Source organism: Phaethon aethereus (genome assembly GCF_964289735.1).
Source record: "Phaethon aethereus genome assembly, chromosome: 14".
In the NCBI taxonomy this organism is placed as follows: Eukaryota; Metazoa; Chordata; class Aves; order Phaethontiformes; family Phaethontidae; genus Phaethon; species Phaethon aethereus.
In genome coordinates, this window is record NC_138590.1 from 17,148,301 (window position 1) to 17,161,286 (window position 12,986).

Below are 12,986 nucleotides of genomic sequence, written 5' to 3' on the forward strand. Positions count from 1 at the left end.
GGGCGGTTTATTATGAGCAAGATGACTGGTTTCCAAAGACTGCTGCTGATTATTCACATTGGGCAAGGATATCTACCAGAGCTACAAATGATCATAATTAGGACTATTGCTCTGAATAGAATAATAATACTAGATCAGCAGATGGGAGAATGGAGTCAGGTACGTTTATCCAAGGCACTGTAGGGAATTAATATTATAATAATGAATGTAAATGAAGTAACACATTCTGAGGATCTCAAGTCCAACTTTAAAGAGGATGCAGATGGGAAGTGATTTAGTTTATTCCTCATTGTGGTGTTAATTGTTGTTATTGTAGCTAATTATAATGAACTCATCCTCGCTGCGTCTAGGCAGACTATCCACTGGATTGTGGATAAACAGGAATGGTATACAAACAATTTTACATTGCCACAGAATGGTGCTAGGTACTTTAGTGTCTGTGGGTTTTGGCATTTACATGATCAAAAATGGCAATCTCTTGGAATACATCATGTTGCAGAGAAGCTTACACAGGTGTAGTGTGGAAATTGCTCATTGCCAAGTGCGTCTTTCCATTGTCACCATCCAAGCCCCAGGGTTTGGACTCGGGAAATGTAATTATACAGGTTTTATATTCATATTTCTACTTAAGAAAGGGCTGCAGCATAAATTCTAAATCTGCTCCTCTTAGAAAGAGGATGATGTCTGGATGGTCAAGAGAGCTCTGTGCCAGGACTCTGCAGCTGGGGTCACATTTTTCTGAAGTGCTCGGTTGCTGCTTGGGTGCTGTGGGGACCAGAATTTCATCCACTCTGATGCTTGTGACCGGTTTTCCAAGGAGCTGTTGTTGCTGGACGTTGGGAACTGTGGTAGTTGGCTGCTTGAGATCTGGAAGAGATACGGTTATTTTAGTTATCGATGTGGCTGCATCATGGCTCTCTTCTGAGCTGGCGTTCACTTGTGGGTTGGATTTAGAGGGAGTCTTTCTCCTAATACACAGGTGCAGTTTGTAGCCAAAATTCCCATGAGAGATGGGACTCAGAGCACCTTTGAACATACGAATGTGCTCCTTAAGCAATCTGAATGTGCCAAATTTAGTTCAGCTTAGGGGATAAAAGCAGCTGAGTTAAACAAACTATTGCTTTAAATTTAAATCCATTATTTTCTCCCTGTTTTTCCCATCTGGTTTTCAGGAAATGTAGAGGTTTCAAGCAGCTGAGCTGAAAAGAGACACACAGTTGAAGGAGAGCAGCTAATGCATTTAGCACAAGGAAACTATTTATTCAGTCTCAAATTGTATAGAAATATGGACCTTCCCCAGTGGAGCTTGTAGCAGACAAATCAGGAATGTAATACACATGGGAAAATGCCAGAGAGAAAAAGTACGGATGGCACGTGAAATGAGGAGCTTGGCCCAGAGGTAACTTTTGTGCTTTGATACATCTAGCACACCAGAGCTGCAGATTTGCTGCCCGTCATCTTGTGTGTAAGTGCTCTGTTGAAAACAGAATAGGTGCCAAACAAAAAAAGTTAACCCCAACACTGTGCTGGACTCCTGCCCTCGTGAAATGCATCTGGGGGTAAAAGAGGAATTGGAATTATTTCTCCATGATGATAAAAGTAAGGTTGAGTTAAAGGTTCCTCTAATGCAAGGGGCATTTGCATTTTTAAAAAAAATAAAATCTGTTTCTTAGTGTCATGTTCCCACACACAGAGCAAGCAAATATTTGAAAATAATGGAGAGAGGTTTGGAGTCTTGCATTGCATCATCGTGAGCTTGATTTTACTGCTGACATTAACAAATCCTAAACTCTTCTTCACCAAGAGAATGAGCAGAGTATTATTCTGAAATGTATAGTTTCTATTTAATAAAGAGAAGCTGTTGACAGGACACAGAGACACAGACCTTCTGCTTCAATGAATGTGTGTATTCCCTGTGTTTTGTATGCCAAAGCATTTAGTAATACCTCTATATTTCCTGTCCTGTTCATGTGACATCCAGGGGCTCAATAGTTTATCTTCCAAAAACAGCTGTTTTGCATAAACATTCAAATGAGCTTGGGAAAATCTGCAAGAAGGTAAAAAACCCACCTCTTAATTAGTCGAGGAATCAAAAGCATGTGGCTTATTTGTGACGTGGGTTTGAAAACAAGCTGAGATGATATGAAAGAGAAGTACATTAAGCACCAAATGCCATCTTATGCTGAAAAGCTGCTATACCAACCCTGAGATTTTAAATACTCTAATTTTAAAAAATCATTGTCAACCAACGTAATTTCTGCTCTGAGTATATTTGAATATCTTCAGAGACTTGGAGTAGGGTGTTAGTTCTACGCTGAATAGCACTGATGTTTCTGCACACATGCGTGCTGTGGAGATGCTCAGTACTTGTAAGAAAGAAGGTGACATTGTGGGAAAGGAGTAGAGGAGATGGAGGTGTTCTTATGGCAACTGCTTAGATGCTTATTTAAAAAAAGATTGTGCTCTCTTCAGGGTGAGAACTTTAAATAAGTCAAGTGATCCACTAATTTCAGTGTAGAGAGAGCTCACATGTACAAGAAACTTATTTTAAGTTTCAAATAGAAAAAATTCAATATAAGTAATAAAAAAAAGTTTAGAGCGGACTGATTATGAAATCTCTTAAACTAGGGAATCTAAAGGTTTGGCTACAGGGTCAGGAATTGCCTTCGGTTTCAGTCCTTAGATTTCTCCTAGGATTATGTGAATAGATTCCTGTTTTTACTTCCCCAAATAATCCATCCACTAATTTTAGTTTAAGAAATAAAAAAAAAAAAAAAAGAATTTTGCCTTAAAAAACTGTTTCAAGGGGATATCAAAGTGAAGTATTTTGCATTTTCCAAGTTTTTTATTGATGGAAAGAGCTTGCAAAATTTATTCATTGGTTTTAGTCCCACAGAAGCTGTGTTTATCACAAAACCGAACAATTTCCCAGAAGCAATTATCAGTAGAGTTTGTAGATACATAACAGATAGAGAGCAAAATACCGGAATCAAAACAGGGAGGCGCAAACCTATCCTTTCTGCTGCTCTTGACAGTTCCCACTTGAAAGCTCTTGGAACGCTGCTGTTGAAGGTTACACATACGCCTGGACCACTGAAGGATGCTGTAAAAGCGCAGTAACAAATTTTAAGAGATTTTCTAACGCCACCAGAGAAACCATTAACACCATCTTGGCTAGTTTCTTTAATGATTTGATATATCTATCAGAGAAGAGGTATAAGGTGAAATACACAGTCAGTGGTTTGATTGATTTCTTACTGCTCTATCCCCTTGTTGAAAGGATACACTGTCTCAGAGATCAGCTTCTGCGGTGCATATGACAAGATGAATTTGCAGCTAGAAAGCCTAACCTATTGAGGAGAAGAGAGGCACACAAAAAAATTCTTATGGTAAATGAGTCAATGCAACTGCCTTTAAAATCCTTATAATGGTGCAAGGGGTGTCATTTGCATGGCTCATTGGAAGCCACACAATTTTGGGTCCTCAGTGAAAGCATGCTGTTGTTTTCTGGACGACTTTGGCCGAAAATAATGTCAACACAGACAGCATTGCTTTGTCCTTAGTCTCTTTCATTGGGCACATCTCTTGGTGTCTCCTGATAGTCCCTCACAGGATTTAAAAACCCCTTTTGCCTGGAGGCGCTGCCCCTCTGCACCAGCACGCTGCAGCCTGGCACTCTTCGGAGAGCAAACAGTTGCCATGTTTATCTTGGCTCCATTTAGAAAGGTCCAAATTGCTTGGAAAGCAACAGAGACACACTTTCGAAATGTCAAACTCTTGTGTTTGAACAGATTGCTTATTATATTATGCTCGCTGGAGGTGAAGAAGTCAAGGTCTGGATCATTGAAAAAATGAATCAGCGGCATCTGTTGCTACCTCCAGACACACTTAGCAACACGTACCTGAGTAGTGAAATGTTTTAAATGAGCATTTGGCTTTATTTTGAGAGACATGCCCGCTGAATATGACACAGTATACCCAAAGCTCCAAAAAATCACTGATCTGCTGCCACTTAAGAAGCAAGAGAACATAAAGCAACTGGATGTTGTGTTTCCTGGAAAATTAACTGTATAGCCTTGGCATAGTCGATGAGCGTAGACATTTAGGCTGGAGACAATAGAAACGCACTCAGCTGTATTCAAACACGTCAGCAGTTGTGTGCACAGTCGACAGAGCTCTTTGGAAGGAGTGTTCAGCGCATTTCTGATGATAACGTGGTTATATGAGCAGGATCAGTGCAGGGCCCTTTCTTAGCGTCTTCTTGCATCGCCCTTCCTCCCACAGGCCTTGTGCTTTTTTTCGTTCCTGAACATATGGCCAGTCACAGATAATGTAAATACCCAGAAGGAAATTTGTCCAACAGCTTCTAAACCGGCTTGTGCATATTTCATGTGATATCTAATTGGTAAATATTTATAAGCATTTTGAATATTTGACATGATGGTTTATTTAAAAATTTCTAGCATGTAATATTACTGGCTTTCTGCCTCCCTCCTTTCTCTAACCTTTGTTTTCTTTCTACAAGCGCTTTTATTTGGGGGAGTTGCTGTTCATTTTTACAGAATTACTACTCCATTTTATTTCTTTTCTGCTGCTTCTCCTCAAAATGATAATCTAAGCAATGCAGTATTTCTCTCCATGACAGATGTGTACGTGTGATGTAGATTAAATACAAAGAGCCAAGATCTTCAAGGAAATATAGAGAGAGGCTCTGTGCAGCGTGCCTACAGCTTTCCTTTGCACAGCAAATTTAATGCTGCCCAGAAATGCCAGATTTACTGCCGAGTACACAGCTCCTGTGCTGCTCACAGCCAAGTGGCTGGATCCAGCAGATTTGTGCCATGCAATTAATCCGTGAACGCACTGAGAGCACGCAGAGGCTTTCTGGTGCTATGATAGCCCCAGTCACAGATGCTGGACATTCATGTCCATTAGTTCCAGAAGTCTTGGATTTGTGTGGAAACCCTCAAATTCCAGTGGAGAAGATTTATAGGACAGAAAATATACCATGGAGAGAGCTACTGAGAAATGGTAGCTTTAATATATAGCCATCATCCTGTGTCTGCTCCCCTTTTCCTCCTTTTAGCAACATTAGGTTTCTTTTTTTAATAGAAAAAGGTCTGTAGATTAAATCATTAAATTAAATATTCATATATAGCTATATATTCAAAGGAAACTCTTCTGTGATACTAGGTTTTCTGATCAGAAGTCTGACCCTGAAGCTTTAGTGTAGCCTAACAGAACAACTAGCTGTAGACAGGATAGCGGTAAAAACTGTGAAACTTGGAATTATCTCTGCTTAGAATATCTATTAATGGGCTGTGGTTCCTGTCCTGCTCTTTACAGATGTTATTTGGAAGAAATTATTAGAGTGAATTTAATTAAATATCCTAAATGGTGACACATGGAGTGATTTTCATCAACAGCGCACTTGTACAGGTTGTTCTGTACTTGTGTGGCATGCACCATCCTGTGAGTCTGTGGCCCTGTTTCCAGTAACAACTGTGCAGTGTATAATCTACAGCACTTACAACCCAACCAAAAAAACTGCAAGCTGATTGACAAATTCATCCCACTTCGAAATTTCTGAAGCCCAAAAGATTGCTTCAGTGCGCTGAAACACATGCTTGCAAGTATTTTATTGGCATCAGTGGGACTTAAACGTAAACCCAAGTGTGTTCCTGAATCTGGGCCTGGGAAGGCAGAAGGCTCAGAAGCAATTTTGAGGGAGCTGGAGGATGTTTGCAATTGCATATAAAGTGGTTTGATCCTCTTAGTTTCTGAACCGTTGGCCCCACTTCAGTTTCTGGTGAGAGCTCATCTCAGACCTGCCCGCTATACGTTGCAGCATCGAGGCCAGATTTCTCTATGTGCCATCCAAAATGCATCTGCGATGCCGGCATTTCAGAGGTAGACTGACTCCCATGGATGAAGAATTTCCTTTTCAGTCCTTGTCTGTGATTGCTTTTGAAATAGTTATTTTTTTCCTTAACTAGCCAAGATAGGTTGCTGGTCTTACTTTTTCTCATTTCATTTAACTTTTTACTCGGACTGTATCCTTCTGACATGAAACAGCTCTTTTCTGAAGAAATCTGGGTGGTTTTGAACAGATGTGGAGACATGACAGAGTTCATTTAGAACATAATCAACAGATAATAATAGGGTACTCAGAGAAATTGCAGTGAATGACAAGTACCATCAGCCTTTTCAAAACAGCAAAATTAGACATTTTTAACTCCACATGCACAACAGTGTTAGAAGAAGCAGGAAATGACTGATTTGGAATCCTTTTATTATGTTCTAGTTTTCAAAAATTATATTGTAACATTCTCAAACATTATCCCAATCCTTTTCTGCCCGCCGTCTCCATAGGAAATAAGATATTGTTCCACATGTTATTTGAAGCAGACTGGCTCTCTTGTGTACTTAGTCGTATCCTCCTCTTCCTCCCTGAGGCCTGACAGTGCTCAGCTTGTCAGGATGAGGCCCCAGCATCCCTCATGTATGATTTGTGGTTTTCATCCATCTGTTTTATGAAACTCCTACTCCTCAGACTTCCATAACGCAGTAGCTAACTGGAGTACTCGGGAAGGTTTGGGTTGTTGTCATTACCTGTGTCTGGTTTTGCAGTGCTGCCCAGAGGACTGAGCTGGATTTTGTGAGTTCCTTGTTGCGGTGGGAGGGAGGACCTCCACTTGCAGCCCACCGCCTGGCCAGGCTTGCAACCAGAACAGTTCCCCCCAGAAATGTATTTAGACCAGGAGGGCCATGAATTGCCGGACTGGGGGATTTGAACCCGGCTGGCAGAAGCAGTGAGGCAGTGAGGATGGGCCCTTTGCCCCCAAGACACAGTGGCCACCTGCCCCTCTGTCTCCTGGCAGTCACCAGGGGTTCTCAGGGCTCTGGTCTTCAAAACCGTGGTGCAACAAAAAGTAACTGGAACTGCATTCTGGTTCTCCTTCAGCTCTTCCTCCTGACTCTTCCACTTCTCGCTAACCCTTGCCCTGGGACTGCAGCCTTCTGTCCGATGCAAAAGCGAGCCCCACCATTGTCACTGCACTCCTTTGGGCAGGATATGCAGGATCTCAGATGCTTCCAGATGTGTGAAATACAGGCAATTTATACAGCACTGGCACATACACTAATATAGCTTACATGCTGCTTGTAAACCTGGGCCTCCTTGAGTTTTTTATCATATTTCATGACTTGCAATTCAGTATTTTATATGCAGGTAGGTCATTCTGCATGTGTCATCAAAGCTACACTATGCAAGCCAGGGTCAGGAGAAGCTTGGCTGTCAGTGTCCTGCTAATCTCAGTTTTTAGTAAAGATACCTTCAATAACCTGTGCTTGCAAAGGGAAAGACACTGACATTCGGAAAGTCGCTGAGTGGCTGCGTTCTCACCGTCAGATTGAACAGGATTTCCTATGCTGACTGTGAGCACTAAGGAAGCCAGAACAAAGATGACAAATGCTTTTGTAAAAGGGATCATCAGAAGACACAGCAGGTTCAGTGATCATTGAGGCTTGTCTTAACACATGAGCGATGTCGCCTGAGAGCAGTAAGCTGCTCTCCTGCTTGGCTGCAGATCGGCTGGAAGGCCGATGAAAAACCATTCATCGCCTCTGCAAATGTACAGAACCAGTAAAAACATTAGGTTTGGAGATGTGAATAAAGTTGGGTCTTGATGACGTTTGCCAGCTGGGAGTCTGCCATTTACAGTTGCTGTAGAAGCACTTTCCTAGTTGCGAACTAAACCGCTTTCCTTAAAGAAAGCAGCAGAAGAAAAATAATCTGAGGTAATACATACCAGTTGTTCAGATGACGTGGGAATGGTGATGAGAATTATCTAAAATGTGCTGGCTAAGAGATAAACTTGTGAACTTTGCAAACACTACATAGAGAATGGTATTAAAGCTTAGCAGAGCTCTCACCCTTGGTTTTTTTAAACCTTCTGGGCTAATTATGTGTCTCCATTACCTGTGGCAGCTAGGTATTTCATTCCCAGCCTACATCTATTTTCAGATCTAGACATATTTGTTGTCCTTCACAATTCCTGCATTTATTTCCAGGCTAATATTTTTGGTTGGGCATCTATTCTCTCAGTGAACAGACAAGCTTTCTATTTATTGAAATTCATCTTGGTATGGTGAAGATTAAAGCATGGAATTGATTGAGAGGAGCGCTTTGAATCTGCTTTGAATCCATAAAGTACGATCTGTCTTTCATTTACATTTCAGACCTTACTTCACCCCGTATTTGATAACATTCAGTCTACAAATCCTATCTCCACAAAATGCTTAGGTACCAGATTGGGATGCAAATGTACAATCATTTTCTGCCTGAACCTTAAGGACATCTTAAATCTTAGTGCACTAAATTGGCACATTTATAGGAGCCTCGGTGCACCAGTTTCTGCAATGGGGCATGCACCGCCTCTACCAGAGATAAACACCTGCTTGTTATTATATTATGTCTTGTTTTAATGAAGATTTGAAGTTCTTGATGATCTCCATTTATGAACACCCCAATTAGAACATGCCGTCTGATTACAGCACTGAAGGAGGAAAAGGGAAACCCAGATTTCAACTTTTTTAGATAGATAAGAGGTTGTCAACATAGAAGATCCACCTTGCAGAAGGTCTCACCACTAAAGTAGAGGGTATTCCCCAGCTTTCCTCCTCAGCCCCTTCTCCTAAACACCTATCAGAAATGACATGTCCCATTTTTGCGAGAATATTCTAAACCAAGCCCTGAAGGGCTTTCTGGTTCCCTGTGACTATTGAATTTTTTTGTGCTGAGTGAAACCGCTCTTCATAGCCTTCAGTGTACAGGACAGCATAGTAAGTAAAGTTGGGACACACACGCGTATTAGTAGCAACCTCAAACCTATGACAAAGTCATTAAACCAACTTATTTAAAAAATATTCATTATCAAGGGCATCTCAGTTCTGAAGGGGAAAAACTGTCCAAAGAAATGTAGTCACCTCTAATAAAATAATATTTTATACCATGCTGTTCTACCTAATTAATGAATGTTTGCACAGTGCTTTGAGATCTTTGCCTAACAAGGAAAGCTAATACGTTGCTATGTGTAAATGTTAGAATTAATAATTTAGAAAATATAGGAGTACAAAGCCAGGTTACTCTTATCATTTCATCAAAGACAGGTTTAACTATCTTCTTTTTTTGGCTGCTGGCTTAATTAGATAAGCTGCTGAATTTAATTAACTCATCAAACCTAATTTGAAAAGATCTCTCAAGTCAGTAGGCGCTTGTCTTATGCTTATTATTTCTATTTGTTGCATCAAGTCTTTAATATCAGCATTTTGTTAGAATATTAATGGTAGCCTTAACTGTGTCCTAATTTACTGCATTTATTCAGACAGTGGCATTTTCCTCATTTTTTTGAGTGTCAGCATGTGAAAATCAGTCACAATTTAATTAAAGGCAATGAAATTGCTCTTCTAGCCCTCTATCAAGTTAGCTACATACTATCTCTTTTCCCATAAGTGTAATTTGAGTTTGAAAGGTGAAATTATTTCATAGGAAATCACGTTGAGTTTCTGAAGTCCCATTTCCTGGAGAAGCGTTATGACAAAAATGATCCTCTGGATGCTCTTTCAGGACTGATTAACCAAATTGTTAGGTAATAAATTTGAAACTGAAATTGGTATTACAAATATATAATTCATTTGAACACATCCATGTGTGATGCTCCGGATTGTTGTACCAGTCTGAATCTCCTTGAAAGTTACTAAACAATTACTAGCAAAGAACCTAAATTGTAAAATTTGCTGTAAATTCTAACCCGTTAGCAGGATCTTTGCTTGGCCATCTTTCCACATTCCTAGAAGATATGCCACACAGAGAGGAGAAATCAAGTGATTGCTTAAAATCAAAAGTTCCCTATAAATTATTTACATGTTGTTCTGTAAAGCATGCTCAACTGTAATGGAAACTATGCTGCTGGTAGAAACATTGCTAACTGGGTCCGGAGGAGTTCATGTTTATTTGTGAAAAGCTAGCTACATCCTGGGTGAAAACAAGTGCTTTCTTACTATTCCAGCCAGCAGTTTTGCAGCAGTAACCTTGCTCACAATTGCTCTCTCTTGCTTTTTTTGTTTGTTTGTTTGAGGCATGCTTTCAAGGGCACAATTAAATAACTGGTTTTTCTCTGTTTTCCCTTAGAATGACTATAGGAAGCTATCTATGCAATGCAAGGACTTTGTTGTGGGGGTGCTGGACCTGTGCAGAGACACCGAAGAAGTAGAGGCTATTCTGAACGGAGATGTGAACATACATCTGTGCCCCGAGCACCACCGGCCAAGTCTGAGCAGGATTAAACTTGCTATTAAATACGAGGTCAAAAAGGTAATCTATTTCTTTGGGTCCCTGGTGAACATGTCTTCACATGTAAATTTTCCTTCCTTGATGTCACCTGAAAAATAATAAATGAAAGATAGTTTCCAGTGGGACCAGGACTACCCCTAGAATTTTAGCGTTTTATGGCTTGATTTGCATTTTCTCACATAATTTAATATGGAGAAGGTTATTTGCAAAGGGCATATTACAGCCGGTATGGCATTTATTTCAAAGTGATAGACATGGAGATATAGATGGCCCAAGGGAATGCCCGTGGAGCACAGTGATTCTTGTGCAGGTCATGACTATGAATCTCTGAAGACTTCAGCAGGGACCAAAATTTGTCACCATACAAAACTGAGGGTCTTCCTTCCTTCACTGTGATTTACATTAAGGTAAGGGATGAAGCTAGCAGATGCTGTGGCATCTTTGGCCACAAATTATAAAAGCAGAGGATTTAGTCCAGATCCTCACCATTCCCAAACCATCTGTCTTTCCTTCAAACTAGATCTTCTGCTTCAACTGAGGAAATAGCTGGAATCCGCAGCTCGACTGAAGTCAGCAGACCAAGCCTCCTGTCTCAACTGTTTGCTCTCAGATGCTCCCTGACCACTTAGCTCTGATCCAAATCTCATGTTAGTCTCCAAAGCCACTTCCAACCATCAAAAATGTTACCTTTCCTGTAATGTTACAGAAAGAACATATACAAAAATTAGCAATTTTGTCATAGTCGAGACCCTTTACTGCAGTGTGATGGAAAGCGGAATTTAAATTTTTAAAAAAGAACTTTTGTAATTTTTATTCAGAATTAGGTCAAAACCTCAAAAATCAATTTCTGATTAACTTGGAATTTTGATTTTTTGAAAGCATGTGAGAGTAGATAAATATTGATAAAAAGGGATAGATTCCCAGCTTCCACTCTCCTAAAGCTGCAGATCCATATTCTAAGAGTTCAAATTTCCCCAAATCTACAAAACAGAAGGAAGATATATATTTTAAGGAAAAACGTGAAGACTGGATGACTTGTAGAAGTATTTCAAACAAACATTCAGCTTTACGGAAGTATGTTGTGTGAATGGAAAATTTGTTTCTGGCAAATCGTAGGCCTGGGTGGTCCCAACTAATTGCTCCTACAATATGCATTGATGGAAACTGGGCTCCTGCTACAGGACTCAGAGAGCATTCCAAATTTTCAAGCTATCATCTGCTCTCTCTTTCCCCTCCTAAACCCAGCACCTGCTCCAGTTTGCCTCTTGACTGTGCTGCTGTGCTGGCTAGAGAAGGTCTTTTCCTGTTATGAAAACCATTAATTAAAGAGAATCTTAAAACTCTTATTTGAAATGAATTTCTTTCATGCAGGAGCACATAGGATGGAGCCAAATATTTCCTCCTAGGATGTTGTGTCTCTGCATCTTTTCATCACCAAAACTGAGCATAACATCCCAGTTCACTTTTAGATGCCTTTCAACAAGCTGGGTCAAGTTTGTTCTGATTTACCTTAGCTGTTGCATTTTACCATTAGCTGTTGCTTTGCTAACAGGAGGCCATACTTGCTGTGGTGCTCTTTCAGAAAATGAACTCATCTAAAAGGCACTGATAGCATCTCATCAGGGAATAGTCTCCAGTGACTTCTGGTCTGAGAATTATCAGGAAGTTGGTCAGGACCTCGAGCCTTTTCAATGTATGAAGTCTTCTGCATTTTGCTTGTTTATTCTTCTAAATATTTGTGTCATCCTTTAGATACCAAGACCATTAGCTGGCACTAAATTGCTATTAGTTATTGTGCTGCTTTGAGCACGTTCATCCTCGCTTAGTTGGTTTCAGAGGAACATTTCCTCCATTTCTTACACTGTATATGTGCACACTTTTTCATAATGCATGAACACCGACCTAAAGCATCTGTGGTAGGTCATATACAATTGATCTTTTTATGTATAAGTATCTTCCTATGGCCAGGAAAGCTGAGCATCCTTTCTGGATCACAGCAACTTGTTGCTCGCTGGTAATAACTCTTAAACTAATTACAGAGCATGAACACGAGCATTCGTCAGCCTCATGTTGACTCTCAGGTTAGCACTTCTCAGAATATCCTTTTCAGCAGGCAGTATACATCTACATGGAAGATGAGCATTTAACAGCTAGCTCGAAAGTAAGATAGCTCCGTTTGTGGGAGGCAGAGACACGTCCAGATAAATGGCTTTGATTATTGGCAGTGACTTATGATAATAGACTGGTATTTATCACACTCGCTGAACAAGGAGATTGTGTTATGGTAACACAGTAATGATTTCCTTAAGAGGCAATACATTTCAGGTACAAGTTTTTTATCCAGCTGAGAGATATTTCGGCTTATGTATACAAAACCTGTGCTTTTAAACCTATTTTCATTTTAAGAAAATCCTATAATAGAGAGAGGTGAGATGGAGGGTGAATTATTACACGTATTTAATAAATCAATTCTTGGACAGATTCTGCAAATTTCCAGTCACTTTTTCGAAGCCGACGCAATGCCTCATAGGCGTAGGCGAGACCGTGCGGGGCCCCCCAAGTGGGAAAGGCATTCGGGGCAGGGCACCATGCGACTCCCCGCCCGCAGCGCCCAAACCCCCGAGCCCCATCG

General features: G+C 40.4%; 1 protein-coding gene across 2 annotated transcripts in view; it reads left to right on the forward strand.

The window, feature by feature from the left end:
• Positions 1-12,986, forward strand: part of TRPC7 (transient receptor potential cation channel subfamily C member 7) — a gene marked incomplete at both ends in the record, with an annotated part of 70,593 nt that overhangs the window by 11,435 nt on the left and 46,172 nt on the right. For both annotated transcript variants that reach the window (XM_082006164.1, XM_082006165.1), the window contains one exon: positions 10,193-10,375. In XM_082006164.1, coding sequence (XP_081862290.1) covers positions 10,193-10,375 — 183 coding nt within the window. The remainder of the gene's footprint in view (positions 1-10,192; positions 10,376-12,986) is intronic.